Source organism: Tamandua tetradactyla, chromosome 2, assembly GCF_023851605.1.
Source record: "Tamandua tetradactyla isolate mTamTet1 chromosome 2, mTamTet1.pri, whole genome shotgun sequence".
Taxonomy (NCBI): domain Eukaryota; kingdom Metazoa; phylum Chordata; class Mammalia; order Pilosa; family Myrmecophagidae; genus Tamandua; species Tamandua tetradactyla.
Genome location: NC_135328.1, coordinates 210346121 through 210363000, shown reverse-complemented (window position 1 = coordinate 210363000; position 16880 = coordinate 210346121). Strand labels below are relative to the sequence as shown.

Below are 16880 nucleotides of genomic sequence, written 5' to 3'. Positions count from 1 at the left end.
GTCCCTCCGCCCCCACCCCCGTGCCCAGATCTCGCTGCTCCGACTCGTATTTACTGTGTTTTCATTCAACAGAGCCTCCTCCACACCGTCTTCCATTCCCCTCTTCCCTCCCTCCCACCCTAATACCTTCCAAAAAGAAAAGCTGGCATAAGTCTAGTCCTTTGAACTCCCATAGTTTGAATGGTTCATTTGCACGTTTCAAAAATAACTACTCCTATTCTACTGAGCATTTGCTATGTTCCACCGACTATGCTAGCCGAGTGCTCCTTACATAGACATCACTGATTCCGCACCACAATCCTGCCAGAGAAGTTGTCTTTTCCCCCATTTGACTGATGTGGCCCCTGGGAAGTGAGGTTCAAGGTCACGAGGGTAGTAAGTGACAGAGGCAAGCAGGAATCAAACCCAAACTGAACTCCAACCCTCTTAACCAAGAGCCCATTTTAGAATGTAATCTCCTTAAGCAAAACCTCAGCCAGACCCACTCACTCATTTATTCAACTCATATTTGTTCAAGGCCTGTATGTGCCAAGATCTGTGCTGTCACGGAGAATACAGAAGTGAACAAAACAGACAAAAAACCTTGCCCTTAGAGGCTTCCATTGCAGTAGGGGAAGAGGGGATAGATCATAAAGAGTATAAATAAAAGATATGATATTTTAAATAGTGGATAAGGAGGGAAAAAATAAAAACAGTGCAGGGGGATATGAAATCTTTTAGATCCCCAAGGAACCCATCTTATTGACTCAGAAATTTGCCTCATTCACCTGAGCCCCTCCCCTTCCCGTGCTTAGCCCAGGGCCTGACACATGTTAGGGTGGAGCTCGTTTTATGGTCAATGGGATTAGGAGTCCTGGAGTCTAAACCTATGCTCTCTACTGAATTGCTGTGTGACCTTTGGCCTGTTCCTTGTTCCCTGGACCTCAAGTTTCCCAGCAATACAAAGGAGAGGTGGACTAGAAAGGATCCCCAAGGTTCCTTCCAAGTCTGACGCTATAGGATTCTATGAATAGGGTTAAAGAGAGCAGGGACCAGCGATTGCTTCCCCACCCTAGCAACTGTTGCTAGAAGAGAGACACCTCCTAGTGAAAGTAGAAACCCCTCCCTGGATCGGGAGGTCTTTCTGTCGTCCCATCATGCATCGCGACTTCGCCTCGCTAGGAGGCACGTTTTGGCCTCTTTGGTCACGACCATCGCTTTTGGCTCCTGCCGAAGCGCGCGCGTCGTCCCTATGGCAACCGCACCATGTCCACGCGCGAACGGCGAGTGACCAGGGTCAAAACAGATTCGTAGACGAGAAGCCGTCGGTCTTCTTGTCTGCGCCTTCTGTGCGCTGGGCCTTTAAAGGTCACGTGGCTCTCCTTCGGCTCGTCCCCTCCAGTTTCCCCTCCCCGGGCCTGAGCAAACGCTGGTGTGGACTCAAGTCTCCCAACCCGGACTTACAAGAGGGCGGACGCTACAACCGGTTAGGCCCGTTCCCTTTCCCGGTAACTACCTCCCTGCGTGACGCGCGGAGCCACGGAGCGGCGGGGCCGGCAAGCTCAGGGATCAGCTGTCAGTTCTTTCTCGTTCCTGGTCCTGTCTGGGCCTGGGGCGGAACCCGGAGTTACTGGCCCGCCCAGGCGCTCTCGGGGGGCGGCGGGGGAGGGGGCGGTCTCCCGGAGGGTTGCGACCTCCGGCGGGAGTTCGAGGAGGGGCACGGAGCGTGTTTCTGGGAGCTGCTGCTTGGTATCGGGGGTGCTCCCCGAGGGCGGGCAGTCTACCTGTTGGGCAGGTTGTTTCCTGCGAGATCACAAGCAGAACTTCACAACCCCCTGCCTCTTGGGCCCTCTAATTGAAGAGGGGACTGATGAAGTGATTGTACTGTCTGTGGTGATAATAACTGTCTTTTTTCTTTTTTATTGTTTGACCTCAGTAAATCCTTTACGTACGTTTAATCCCCATGACCATCCTTCGAGGTAGTGCTATTTATTCCCATTTTATGAATGAGGACACTGAAGCTTATAATTAAGTTGCGCAAGGTCAGGACGTGGTGAAGGATGGATTCCAACCCTAGTCTGATTCCAAAGCCCAGTAGCCACAATCACCTTCCGTTTTTAGCGTGCTGAAGGCTCCAGAGCACTATAGGACAAAATAGGTTGCTTTAAACAAGGAAGAAACTGGTTAGTCTTTTGGCTGCTGTTCTCTCATGCAGTCCTAAACTTGGATCTTCAGATTTGTCGGTTTTGTGATGACTCCCAGGCAGCATTAGACTTCTACTTGTCAAAATCCCCCATAAGACAGCTTTGTCCCTCTTAAGTGGGTTGTCTCGTTAGAGACTTGAACCTTAAAACCTTAATTTATTAAAGAATTCAGGATAGATACGGCCTTTGAAAAATCACAGAGCTCACAATCCTCGAATGTAAAGGCCCGGGCAATACCAGCAGTACCTTATTGATTAACCTGCCACGTTTATTTCCAAAACCTGTAATGAATTCAATCACTGCATATACCAGCGATGGAACATAATATACATTAAGACCACTTCTGCTTTATAGTCTTTGCAGTTAATCCCACTGTATGTGAAAAAAACCACATTTTTTCCTCATCACTTTTTATTTCTCATTTGAGATCTCGATTTATAGTAACCATATTGTTGATTATTAAATTAGAGAGCAGTTTCTCTGGTTTTCCTGTTTGAGTGCATGTGGTGAGAAAAAATGGACTTGGGGCATACTAAGTCTTACTGTAAGGGTTTTTTTTTTTTAAGTTTTTCGCTTTAATATTTGTACTTTCTTCAATGCCCAGGAAGGCCACAACTATCTCATTTTTGTAGTTTAGCAAGTGGCAAATCTTATGACTTCAGAAGTTTCTGTAGCATGTGCTCAGTGACTAATCTGAAAATAAGTTTAAGCTGTTATTGTCAGAATAAGTTCACTAGTGTATTTGAAACGTAGTCGCCTTATTTTCCTATTATGTTTTCCAACATCCACTTATTATTTCTTCATCTCATTCATTTTTAGTCATTTCTAAAACTTTTCTAAGCTGAGGATTCTGGAGATGTGCTATTCTTAATAGTCATCTTTTTCATCTGTGGTAGTTCTTATTTTGTGATATTCAAAATTCATGGCAAGATTGTTGATTTAAAAGATATGATCAAACAGCTTGACACTTTTCCAGCAAAATATCTTGTGTTTGTTTTGTTTTTTCCATCCCTATATCTTAAGCCTTTACCTAAAGAGCAAGACTATCCAGGTTTCTGCCACTGAAACTTACTGCCTCTTCAATCATTTCAGCTCTGGAAAGGAAGAGAAATGGAAGTGAAAAAGTTGAGCATTTCCTGGCAGTTCTTGATAGTTCTGGTTCTGATCCTGCAAATTCTGTCTGCGTTGGATTTTGACCCATACAAAGTCCTAGGGGTCAGCCGAACAGCCAATCAGGCAGATATTAAAAAGGCTTATAAGAAGCTCGCCCGGGAATGGTAGGTGAAACAAAGAAATAGCAGTTTAATATAAGCTAAAGAGTTTTAGGAGGGGAATGAAACCTAAATTATGAGTAGCTTTTATTTGTCTCAGTCTCTGTGTTCAATATATATATATGTGTGTGTGTCTAAAATATTTTATGTGGAAGAACTAACGTTTATATTATTATGTAATTTTGAGTGATACCATTAAACCTATGTGATTTATGAAACCCCCTCTTAGGAATTCTTGGACTTGGAGAATTGCCTTAGAATATCTAAGATGTTGCCTTAGCATATCTAATGTTAAAGTAGAATGGGAGTTTTAATTTTAAAAAACACTATAAACAGTGGGTAAGCTACCCATCCCAACATATGTTATTCATGATGTAATTTTTTATGAGTATCGTATAATTGCTTAATGAAACACCTTCCAATCTTGTTCTCTAAATTATTAACTTCTTAAGCTTTTAAAATTATTTCTAGAGCAAGAGCTTGATTTTCACCCTTAGTTGGAAAAGAGTATTCAGTAACTGAGTTGTTACTTTAAAAAATGACCTTAAGGGAAAAAAATTATAACTTTACCTGTAGATAGAGTATATGCAGGAGAATATACACATGTTTGTAAATTAGCAGGAAAAATTTATTTCAGCCAAATGTATTTGGTAGCTTCCACTGATGTTTTGGCCATGCCAAAGAAACAGAAGCGTTGAATTCTATAGCTGGAGAAGCAGAGCAAGAGGAAGAGCTGGGGAAGGACACAGACTGGATGAAACAACCATAAAAGAATGATAGAACCAACACTGAGCACCTGCTGTATGCTAGGCTTCAGGTTCTACGCTTTTTACCTAATTTACGCCTTGTAATTACACTGTAAGGAGGATATTATTCCTGTTTTAGATGAGAAAATTGAGGTTCAGGGTTGTTAATTCCGAAGTTGCTTTCTACATCATTTTTGCCACTCTATGTTTAAAGCAAATTTATATAAATCTGCAGTTAATTGTAAGGTAGCAGTATTCTTTTGGACAGGGTACAGCCTTTGGCAACATTTTAAGAAAAGCAGAAATGATAGCTTGAGTATGCAGGATCTATTAAAATGTACAGCTTTGACTTTTCTGTCTTCCAGAGCTGAAAAGAGTGTTATTTCATTAATTAAATGAGTCATATGCTTCTCTTCCTTAATTAGATTCTCTCTAGGAGTAATTCACCATCATAGAAATACATAGAGGTCATTTAGTGACTGTCTGCATTTTTACTTTACCTTGTACTTCCACGGTGCTATTTTTGTGTTGTTTTGGCTATGACAATCTTATCAGTCAGGATTCTTCAGAGAAACAGAACCAACAGCCTGTATATGTGGATTTATTATAAGAAATTGGCTCCCATGGTTATGGGGGCAGGCAAGTCCAAATTCACAGAGCAGGCCAGAGGCTGGAAATTCGGGTGAGAGCGATGTTGACTAAGGCAGAACTCCTAATCTCTGGTATTCATTTCTCCCCATTAGGACTTCCGATTGGATTAGGCCAATCCACATTATTGAGAGTAATCTCCTTTATTTAAGGGCAACAGATTGTTGATGCTGATCCCATCTACAAAATACCTCTAGGCATAAGGCGTATCTCTTTATTCCATTAGAGATAATTAAATAGTCAATACCAAGTACGGTATTTTCTTCACTTTGAAATTTATAGGATAGGCACTTTGGTTCAAGAAATGATTTTACATGCACTGAAAATAGCATTGGTCAGTACTTTCCTAGGGCTGAATCTGTCATCTTCTAAATGTTTCAACTTTGTGTCTTCCTGCAATTAGGAAAATATTCCTTTAGAAGCCAAAATTGTCTTATGGTTCCTCCCTGTTCTTGAGCCTTGGCTTCCTCTGTTTCAGGACTTGTGGTTTCAAACAGCCCTCAAGATTCCCTCTTTGGTTCCATCTCCCTAAGAGCCTCTTCCCAGTGTACTTCCCCTACAGAGTTCTACATGTTAAGTCATCTGTTTTATGATTGCATAATTTTTGTCTTCTCAACCTTTAGCCCAAGTTTGAATATTGAAAACACTTTTTTTTTTTTTTTGGTCATCCAGAAACATGTTTTGACCACCATCTTGTTTCCTTATGTCATACTATTTTCATTATACCTAGCTGATATCCCCCCCATTAAGAGTCATAACAAATATTAGAGTTAAAGGAGAAATGATGTTTAAATTCAACAGTCAGCATTTTGAAATTTCTTTAATATTTAGAGAAATTAGAATGTGTGGCATAATTTATTCAAACATATTCCTGCTAGATTAAGTTAGTCAGGGTGTAGATTTGTTTTATTCCAATGTACTTAGTGGTTTTTTTGTTTGTTTGTTTGTTTGTTTTAACATGGGCAAGCACTGGGAATCGAACCCAGGTCTCCGGCTAGGCAGTTGAGAACTCTGCCACTGAACCACTGTAGCCTGCCCTACTTAGTGCTTTTTTAATAGTAATTTGCTTCCCTGTGGATTACTTCTGTTTCCAAAATCTTTGTTTAGAGGAGATTTTCCAGAAGTTAGCAGAAGATTACACAAAGAACATGCTCCCTGATACAGGGTGTCTTAAAAGTGAACATTGAAAAATCCGCTGGTAAAACACTGATTAGATCTTAGAGGGCTCCAAGGAAGTAAAACCCAGCCACTATTTCCCAGTACTTTAAAATCCCAAAAGCTGAAATGGTATAACGTAGTGATATTTTACAAATAACATAATAATATATTACAGCTTGATAGATACAATTAATTGCTGGCTGTGTTTAATAGCAAATATTGAAGATTTAGTTCTGTCTAATAATTGAAATAACTTTGCAATAAACTATACCATTTATTTTGAGAATGTGACCTGGATATCATTATCCTTTTGTAGGGAAAATGGAATCATAGCCATACCCTGGGATAACCAGGGTAATAATATTGAAAACTAAAATGTTCCCACTTAAAAGGCAACAGCAAGGTACTATTTGGAATACTGTTGTTACTAAACAAATTCACAGTGCATTCTAAAAACTATTTCTTAGATAAGTTGCTTTAGCTTTGAGCTAGCATCAGCAGTGTTCAAATCAGTATAAAGACATGCACATATCCCACCTTCTTTAGTGAAAAACCACAGTATTCACGGGTGCTTTGAACATGTACCCAGATGGAATGATTTGGGTAGAAATTGCCTATTGCACAGTTTCATTTATTATAGTCATGTGAAGCAACTGATATGGCTTCTGCCATTTATTTTAAGAAACTGTCCTAACAAAATGACCTTCCATTTGCCTCTAATGTAGTGAACTGTGTGTACAAGTTAATTGACCATGTGTAAAAATTAAATCCATTCTCACTGCTTGCCCATTTGTGTTTCAGGCATCCTGACAAAAATAAAGATCCTGGAGCAGAAGACAAGTTCATTCAAATTAGCAAGGCTTATGAGGTATTGTGCCAAATTCTGTGATGCATCTATTAGCTCTTATAAAATATGCCTTATGTGATCACTTTGTAAAGTCTTCTCAACAGGGGCATTTTCCACATACTTTTGTTCTAGTTCCTAGATTATGGTAGAAGCGATACATCCAGTTTGACAAAACACATCCAGTTTGACAAAACAAGCACCCAAACATTTTATCTCTTGAAAATAAAAACCTATTAATTTTAATTGGAATTGTAGAATTACCCTGAATATATGTCTCTATTGCTTTTCTAGAAACTCATACTAAAGAATCACAGGCCAGTTCTCTTATATTTGTTAAAATAACACACGGTTACAAATACATTAAAACACAAGGTTTCAACAGTTTTCCAACATGTCATTTAAGTAGGTTGGTCTGGAATATACAGAGGAGATAAGCCCATGGCTTCCTGAGTCTGTTCAGGGTAATGTGCTTAGCTCATGGGATGATACCTCATCATAAAACACATTCTCCAGTTTTAGACTTCAGAGTTATTTTTAAATTAAAAAAAAAGTCAACTCAATGCCTTCCTGACCAAAATGGGGAAAAGAATTGTAACAGATAGAGTATTAATGGCTGAGAGAGTTCAAATAGAGTTGAGAGACTACTCTTATGCAAGCTTCAGCTAGACATTGCTAATGTCATGGTTTGCCAACCCCCTACCAGAACCATTCTTGCCAACCCTAAAGAACACCTAGGGCTTTATCTGAGATTCTACAAAAGTTCCATGCACTATGATTACTTTCCAGAAACCTACAACTTCCAGATAGGTTCCTAGGCCAGATAAGTCCTGAAACCGAGAGGGGTCAGTCTCTCCAGACATCAACTAGTTCCACCCCCTTATCCCATATTATTGACAGCCCTTTCCAACATGAAAAAGTTAGAATGGGCATAGCCCAAATCCCCTAAAGATTGGGAGAAAGATCAAAGGAGAAGGTGGAGTTATAACAAAGAAGATAGGATTTAACAAATGAGTATGATTGCTGAATCATTATATTGGTAATTCTTTTAGTCTCCAATGTCTTGGAGAAGGTAGAAGGAAAAACCTAAAATTGTGGAATCTGATACCTGTTCTACAGCCAATCGTTGTGGTGTGCTTTGAGATTATGGGGTTTGATTTTTTTTGTATATATGTTATTTTTCGCAATAAAAATTAAATTTTAAAAAAGTCAGCTATCATACAAGACGCTGAACTCAATTCTGTAGGTTCTTAGTGTTCACAACTTTTCATTTCTTGGTTTCAGTTATTCTAACTCATCTGATGACTAAGCTGATTTTCTTGTAATTAAACCTTGGGAATCAATGTTATGTTAAGTTGTATTTGTTACGCTGATGATTTTCAAGTCATAGCTCAATATCATTAATGCTGAAGTTTCTATTGAGAGAAGAATTTCTTGGTATGTTGAATGAATATGTTCAGAATATCATGTCACAATCTTTACATGTATTTTCTCCCTACATCTTCTAAATTGTCTACAGAAAATTTCTGTGGGTAAGCCTTTTTCTTTTTTTCCATAATTTCTTACTGATTTTTTCTTTCTTTATAGATTCTTTCCAATGAAGAAAAGAGGTCAAATTATGACCACTTTGGAGACGCGGGAGAGAACCAGGGCTACCAGAAGCAGCACCAGCAGCGAGAATATCGCTTTCGCCATTTCCATGAAAATTTTTATTTTGATGAATCTTTTTTTCATTTCCCTTTTAATTCTGAGCGACGGGACTCAATTGATGAAAAGTATTTATTGCATTTTTCACATTATGTGAACGAAGTGGTTCCAGATAGCTTCAAGAAACCCTACCTCATTAAGGTCACCTCCGATTGGTGCTTTAGCTGTATTCATATAGAGCCTGTTTGGAAAGAAGTAGTCCAAGAACTTGAAGGATTGGGTAAGATAATTTTATTCATTGATAGAGGTTTATTTAGGAGCAGGTGGTGTTTATATCTCTTAAATTCTGTGGGAGACTGGGGAATAGTTAATGTTATTTATCCTCCCAAATTCATGGTGATTGATTTTTTCCAGGGAAGCATTTACAGAGAGGAGATGTATAAGCCACTTTCATTTTGCTTTTCTAACTTAAAGTTTTATTCTTATAGCCTCCTACTATCTAGGTGGGGGCCTAAAATGTAGAAGATCAAAAATTATTGGTTGAACAAAGCATTCCTGAGACATCAATTTTGATGTCAGTGTGGTTGGCAGATAATTCTGATGCTATTTGTAATTTCATTCTGTAATGGCCATGAGATACCACTTTCAGTCACAGATGAGCCTTTCCTTCTTCCACATTTGCCATATAGTCCCAGAAAAATTTTAATGTTCCTGGCGGGGTTATTTCTGTTTGCTAAAGCTGCTAGAATGCCATATACCAGAAATGGATTGACTTTTATGAAGGGGATTTGTTAAGTTACAAGTTACAATTCTAAGGCCGTGACAAATGTCCAAATTAAGGTATCATCAAAAAAATACCTTTTCTCAGAGGAAAAGGTATATTTTCTCAGAGGAGGGCAATATACACGTTCCTTTGTCACATGGGAAGGCACACAGCAATGTCTGCTGGCCCTCCTGGGTTGGTTTCAAAATGTCTCTCTCAGCTCCTATGGGTTTTTCTGGTTTCTGATGGAGGACTTTCCTTCTGCATCACTTAATATCTGTGTCTGCTATGTGTATTAGCTCTCCAGGCATCTTCATATGTCTGTGTCTATCATCTACTCTTCTGTGTCAGCTCTGAGCTCTTCTTTCTCCGTGAGCTCTTTTAAGGACTGGACTAAACTAATTAAGACCCACGTTGAATGGACAGGGGTCATGCCTCCATGGAAATAATCTAATCAAGAGGTCCCATCCTGTAATAGGTCTGCCCCACAAGAACATGGGTTCTCTGGGGTACATAACAGTTTCAAACCAGCACAGAGGATATCCCCAAAGTTGTGTAGGTATGTTTTATAGGCATTAGCAGACCTATTTTTGAGAACTAAAAAGGTACAAACTTAGCCATAGGGGCTGAGGTCTTGGGTTTCCTGTTGAGAGCATATTGCTGAACACCATTTATTCTAAATCAGAAAACTTCACCTGTTATCCAGAAGTGTTGAGGCACTCAAGTTTGCCAAAGTGCTTTCTCGAGATTGAAGAAAGACACTTTTGGAGAAAGATGAGTAAATAAACTAAATAGAGTGCCTCGTGCTCTGTAGGCAGTCAGTAGATGCTTGCTGTTGGTGCATAAATGAATGAATGAGAAGTTGAGATCAGTTAGAAGCCAGTGGGTTGAACAGCTTCTTTGTCTCAAAGCCCTGTTAAGTTTCTAATTGCATTTTATGCCATGCTAGGTGGTATATTGAAAATTGCTGAACCTCTTTAGGAGCTGAAATTAAGGCCCAACAGCAGCATATAAACATTAAACAATTGCTTGGTTTAGGATGGCAATACATTTACACTAAAGTCATGTCAAGGCTAAAATTGCATTTAAAGCATGCAAGGCAAGCATAAACATTGTAGTGAGCATAGTGAACTAGTCATGACCTCAAGCTTTGAGGTCAGACCAGTGTTCAAATCTCAACCATCAATACTGCCTTTGTGTGCTTGGACAAATTACTTAACCCAAGTTTCTTCATCTTTAAAATGGGGATGATAATGCCAAAGGAACAGGATCATTATAAGGATTAACTGTGAAAAATCTATATCAAGTGCCTAATACACACTAGGCACTTAATAAATGGACCTTAGATAATTTCTGCTTAACTGGGTTTTCTGGTTTGTAGAAGTCCATTTTTTAAAAATGTCTATTTTATGAACCCCTTTTGAAAATCTTTCTTAAATGCATTAGTCTATTTTCTTCACCTCACTATTTTTTTATTTTCATTTTTTTGAGCTGAGCTTTGAAAGGTGATTAGAAATTGGTTGGAAAGAAAAATGGAGGTGTTGCATTACAGGCAGAGGGAAGCAGTGTATGCAGAAAAAGAAAGAATGGAGTGTCCTCAGAACAGCCAGCAGCTCTGTGCAACTGGTGTGGCTGTGGGCAGGAGAGAAGGAACAGGAAGGGCCTGCTGGGAGCCTTCAACTCCCAGCTCCAGGGAACTGGACTTTATTTTATCATGTGTAATACAGTCACGAAAAGTTTTTACGTGGAGGAGTGAGCTAAGCAAATTTACACCTCAGAAGGTTAAAGCAGTGGAAAGGATGTGTTAAAGTGGTTGAAGATAGAGGCAGGGAGGGTACCAGCCCTAGCTAGAGGACAACCACTGGCCTGAGCTAGGGCAGTGACTAGAGAGATGTGGGCAGGGATAGAACATTCAGGGGTAGGATTATGGTGGCCTAGAGGGACTGGGTCCTGGAGACCATTTGTGTTAGATTGCAAGCTTCTGGAATGTGATGTACCAGATCTGAACAGATTTTAAAAAGGGAAATTTAATAAGTTACAAGTGTACAGTTCTAAGCCTGTGGAAATGTCCAAACTAAGGCCTGCAGGGAAAGATACCTGAATTCAAGGAAGACCAATGCATCTGCAAACACCTCTGTCAGCTGGGAAGTTACACTGGTCCATTGCTCTGGGCTCTGTTGCTATTCCTGTGGAGGTTCCTCACTTTACTTCTCCAGGGCTGGCTTTCATTCTTGGCTTCCCTTAGCTCTCTCCAGGTTCTGGCTTGTTTAACATCTCATGGTAACATCTGCTGGGCTCCGAGCAACTCCAAACATCCCTATCTGTTCTCTACATGTGGCATCTGTGTGAGCGCTGCTGTGAAGTTTCTGTCAGCTCTGAGGCTTCTGTCATTTCTCGAGGTTCCCTTGTATCTCCAGACTCTGTCCTTTCTGACTCTCCAAAATGTTTCCTCTCTTAAAAGATTCCAGTAAATTAATCAAGACTCAGCTGAAATGGGTGGGGTCCCATCTCCCTCTAATCAGAGGTCACACCCACAATTGGGCACGCCACATCACTGTATAGATAATCTAATCAGTGATTCCAACCAATAGTGCTGAATAGGGATTCAAAGAAAAGGCTGCTCCCACAAGATTGGATCAGGATTAAAACATGGCTTTTCTGGGGTACATAATAGATTCAAACCAGCACACTATTTTAAGGTGAGAAAGGAGGGAGAAGGGGTCAAGGTTGACTCTGCATTCTGACTTGAGCTACTGGGTAGTCAGGAAATACAGTAGGGAAGAGTTGAATTTGGGGAGAAATGGTTTGCAATAACAGCTAAAATTTGGATACTACTGAGTGATGAGGCAAAAATCATGATACAGACATAATAATAATAGCTTGTATTTATTGAGAGTTTACCATATTCCAAGCACTATTATAGGTATTACTGCATTAAACAGTAGCCCTGTGAGATCATTATTATTGTCATCCCTCTTTTATAAATAAGATACTTAACTCAACCTTGTCCCTTGACCAAGGTCATCCAGTTGCTGTTCGACAGAGCCGGGATGTACAGCCAGACCGTCTGGCTCTGCAGCCCATGCATTGAATCTCACTGCTGTACTGCCTTTCAGTGCTCTTCAGTCTTTGATGTTTGAAGACCATGCCACTCTTTTGAGTTGCTATGCTATAAAATGGTAGAAAATTAGGAGTCAAAATGGCAAGAACAAGTAGACAATCTTGAAGATTAGATCCATAGAACTCATATTAATTGAATATTTTAGGCTAGTCACACCTTCACCCCTGGAAGATAAGTTTCGACTAAATTTATTAGATTAATTAAGTTTGTAGGCTGTTTCTTCTTTGGAACATTCGGATTGGTTGAATTCCTGAGAACTGAATTCTACTTGCTTACAGCTCGGTGACATCAAGCTAGAGATCAGGGAGAGTATCCGTGGCTGTGCCCTGACTCGTTGAGGCAGCAGCACCCCTGAAGACAATATAGAAAACGTTCCCATTATGAGCTGTCAGAAAAAGTAGACATTCTTGAAGATTAGCTGAGTGATCTTGGGAAGCTTAGACATGATCACCAAATAACATAAAATACCTGAATTGTATAGTACATGAACCAAATAGAGCATTCTACCTGAGGAGGGATGTTGCAACTATTTAGGAGGACTCCACAGTCATGCATACTCTGGTTATAATAACCAACACGCAAAATCATCTGATTTATAGACAGATGCCCATGCCATAGAGGAGTACCCAGAAATATGTCAGCACAGTCCCTGACCTTGATGAGCTTAACAGTTACTCGAAGAGAAAATATATTTGCGCAGAAAATTAACAACCACACATTTGCAAGTGCAGAATAATATAGTACTAAGAAAGTAAGTAGAGGTTGACAAGGAATTTGTTCTGTATTCTCATTTAAAAGTTTTTTTCTTGATCAACTTCTATGTGCCAAGTACTGTATTAGACGCTGAAGTGCATATAATAATTAATAATTTTTATTGAGCGTTTCATTTGGCATGCATAGTGCTAAATTCTTTGTTTGGATGATCTTGACCTCCCCCCTGCAAACAATCCAATAAGGGAAAGACCACCGTTTTCCCTATTTTACACGGCAGAAACCAAGGCACAGGAAGGTTAAAGAACTAAGCTCGTAAGCAGCAGGGTTGCATATATGGACCCAGGAGTCCAAATCCAGAATCCATTCTCTTCACCATTGGTCCCTGGGCCCAGGAAATTGAAATAAGTGACACCAATCATCACATAACACTCAGTGTTTGCTGGGAAGATCAGCTATCATTACTACTGTGTCAAAGATAAAGACAGTGGGTCAGAAACATGGGTTATATTGCTCAGAATTACCTCTGACAGTTAAAGAGCATCTTGAAGTCACATATCCAGTTTAGGGGAACCCCATTTGGATGATTATGCACAGTGATGACTCACTGTGACTCTTGGTTAAAATGGTAATTCTTCTCTTTCAAGGAAGTACTAAGAAGGGAACAATTTGCTCCTCTTTTGGAAGAGTCTGCCTAGATGTTGGTAAAAACTTTTTTTTTTCTGTTTTAGCTCTCTGATCTTAATTTTGTTTTGTTTCATTTCATTTTGCATCTTTGTAGTTTTATTTACAAGTTTGTTTTTAGCCAGATTTCATGGTAGCATGTTCTTCTAGTTAACTCTGTGCCATTTCTTAAGGCACATTTAAAGGTTGAGAGAAAAAATGAGTTTGTGCACACTACAGAGAGAAAAAGAGAAAGAATTTTCCTAAAAGATGTATGTCTTTACAATGCCTATGACAGCAAATATAATTTGGCACCTCAAAATAGGTACAACACAGATATTTATAATTGAACAGAAAGAAGATACTCTTAAAACCTCAGAAAGAAGAGAAAATCATAGTATTTTTAATTCCCCCAAATATACAAATTAGCAAGAAACAGCAGTCCCTGTAAAAATCAAATAATGTTTCTGAAAAAAAAAAACCTTTCTTTTTTTAAGTTTGCTACTAAATTTCACTTGGATTCTGGGCATGTCTGTCTTCCGTCTAGCCAGGCTTATGCTGAATCTGAATTTGAATCTGTATTCTGACTTCAAATACTTTATTTGTTAAAAAAGAAAGTGTGAATCCTTACTGTTCCACTTTGCAAGCTGTCGGAATGCAATATAGCAGAAATGGAGCAGCTTTTTAAAAAGGGAATTTATTAAGTAGCAAATTTACAGTTCTAAGGCCGTGAAAATGTCCAAATTAAGGCAAGGCTATAAAAATGTCCAAATTAAGGCATCTGGGGAAAGTACCTTGGTTCAAAAAGGCTGATAATGTTTGGGATTTCTCTCTCAGTTGGAAAGACACATGGTGACACCTGCAAGCTCTCTCTCCAGGGTTCTTCAGTGGCTTTCCTGGCGCTCTGTCTGTTCTGGTGGCTCTGGTGGCTCTGTTGATTCTGGTGGCTCTAGAGCTTTTTCCAAAATGGAAAAATCCCTCTTAAAGGGCTCCAGTAAGCAACCCCACCTTGAATGGGTGGAGACACATATCCATGGAAACAATTAAAAATATCACACCAGCAATATTAAATGAGAATTTAAGGGCATGGCTTTTCTGGGGGGTACATAATGGCTTCAAAACAGCACACCTACCAAGTGCTAGGAACTCTTCTATATATTCAGGATATAGCAATAAACAAAAGTCCCAAATTCCTGCCCTCATGGAGCTTCATTCTAAAGACAGGAGACTAACCAACAAATAAATAAAATATAAGTCGGTCGGATGGTGATAACTAATGATAAAGCAGAAATGGGTCATGAGAGGACCAGGATAAAAAGTGGCAGGTTTAAATAGAGCAGACAGAGACGCTTCCCTGAGAAGGCAGCCCAAAGAGGGTGAGGAGGTGAGCACTCCTTTGTTCTCCTGAGACCATCCACCTCACAAGCCCCGATTCCAGGTCCACCAGCCACCTCTCAGATTAATTCAGGTCCCCACAAATCTCACAGTCAGGTAGAAGGCCTATTCCCCAGAGTCACATAGTAAATTGATATCCAAATGGAGCAGTCCTTGAAGCAGTTATTTAGGACGAGTCAGTCTCTAAGAAATTGATCCTTTCCATGTTCACAACCCAAAGCTGAAGGTCACTGGATGCAGTAAGGAGCCCAGACTTTGGAGTCACATGGGCCTGGATTCAGATCTTGGTTCTACTGCACATTAAACATGTGGCACCAGGTTAAATTTTCCTCAACCTCTCCAATCATCCATTTCCTCATATATGAAGATGACAGTACCCACCACTCAGGGCAGGGGTGAGAGTGAGAAGTGAAAATGTACATAAAACTCAACACAGAGAAAGGGCTCAAGAAATACTAATTCCATCCTTGGGCCTTTGCTGTGTGGCCAGTTGACCTCCCTAGATGATCTCTTTCATCTTTAGATGAGACCAGACCTCACAATGTGTGCACCTACTGTATTCTTAGTCTTCAGCTCATATAATTTTTAAAAAATTTTTTAAAACATAACAACATATAAACATGATTATTCTTACCATGTGATCATTCCATTCTTGGTATATAATCACTAACTCACAATATCATCATATAGTTGTATATTCATCACCACCATCACTTCTTAAAATATTTGCATCAATCCAGAAAAAGAAATAAAAAGAAAAAAATTGCTATTATTTATTTATTTTTAATCCATATGTTTTACTCATCTGTCCATAAGGTAGATAAAAGGAGAATCAGGCACAAGGTTTTCACAATCACACAGTCACATTGTGAAAGCTATATCATTATACAATCATCTTCAAGAAACATGGCTACTGGAACACAGCTCTACATTTTCAGGTACTTCCCTCCAGCCTCTCCATTATACCTTAACTAAAAATTGATATCTGTATAATGTGTAAGAATAACCTCCAGGATAACCTCTCAACTCAGTTTGGAATCTTTCAGCCATTGACACTTTATTTTGTCTCGTTTCTCTCTTCCCCCTTTCAGTCTAGAAGGTTTTCTCAGTCCCTTGGTATTGAGTCCCAGCTCTTTCTAGGATTTCTGTCCCATGTTACCAGGAAGGTTCACACTCCTGGGAGTCATGTCCCAGGTAGAGAGGGGGAGGGTAGTGCGTTTGCTTGTCATGTTGGCTGAGAGAGAGAGGCCACATCTGAGCAACAAAAGAGGTTCTCTTGTGGGTGACTGTTAGGCCTAAATTTAAGTAGGCTTAGCCTATCCTTTGCAGGGATAAGTTTCATATAAACAAACCCCAAGATCGAGGGCTCGGCCTACTGCTTTGGTTTTCCCCACTTGTGAGAATAACAGGAATTCTCCATATGGGGAAGTTGAGTTTTCCCCCTTTCTCGCCATTCCCCCAAGGGGCAGCTGTAAGACAGAATGAAGTTATGAAGTATGTAACAACATGGAAGGACCTTGAGGACGTTATGCTGAGTGAGATTAGCCAGAAACAAATCATACAGAAATCCTGTATGGTCTCACTGATATGAACTGACATTAGTGAATAAACTTGGAAATTTCAGTTAAGAACAGAGACCATCAGGAGATAGAAATAGGGTTGATATCGGGTAATTGGAGCTGAAGGGATACAGAGTGTGCAACAGGACTGATTGTAGAAATTCAGAAATG

General features: G+C 39.7%; 1 protein-coding gene across 2 annotated transcripts in view; it reads left to right on the top strand.

Moving 5' to 3' along the window:
• Positions 1-1158: 1158 nt before the first annotated feature.
• DNAJC16 (DnaJ heat shock protein family (Hsp40) member C16) overlaps positions 1159-16880 on the top strand; it is a 42456-nt gene continuing 26734 nt past the window's right edge. Inside the window, exons 1-4 of one of the 2 annotated variants that reach the window (XR_013171252.1) lie at positions 1159-1487; positions 3276-3460; positions 6808-6874; positions 8438-8777. Coding sequence is in view for 1 of the 2 variants with exons in the window: in XM_077151197.1 (XP_077007312.1) it covers positions 3294-3460; positions 6808-6874; positions 8438-8777 (574 nt within the window). In the remaining variant the exon portion in view is untranslated. The remainder of the gene's footprint in view (positions 1488-3275; positions 3461-6807; positions 6875-8437; positions 8778-16880) is intronic. The other variant, XM_077151197.1, reaches the window with a different exon arrangement.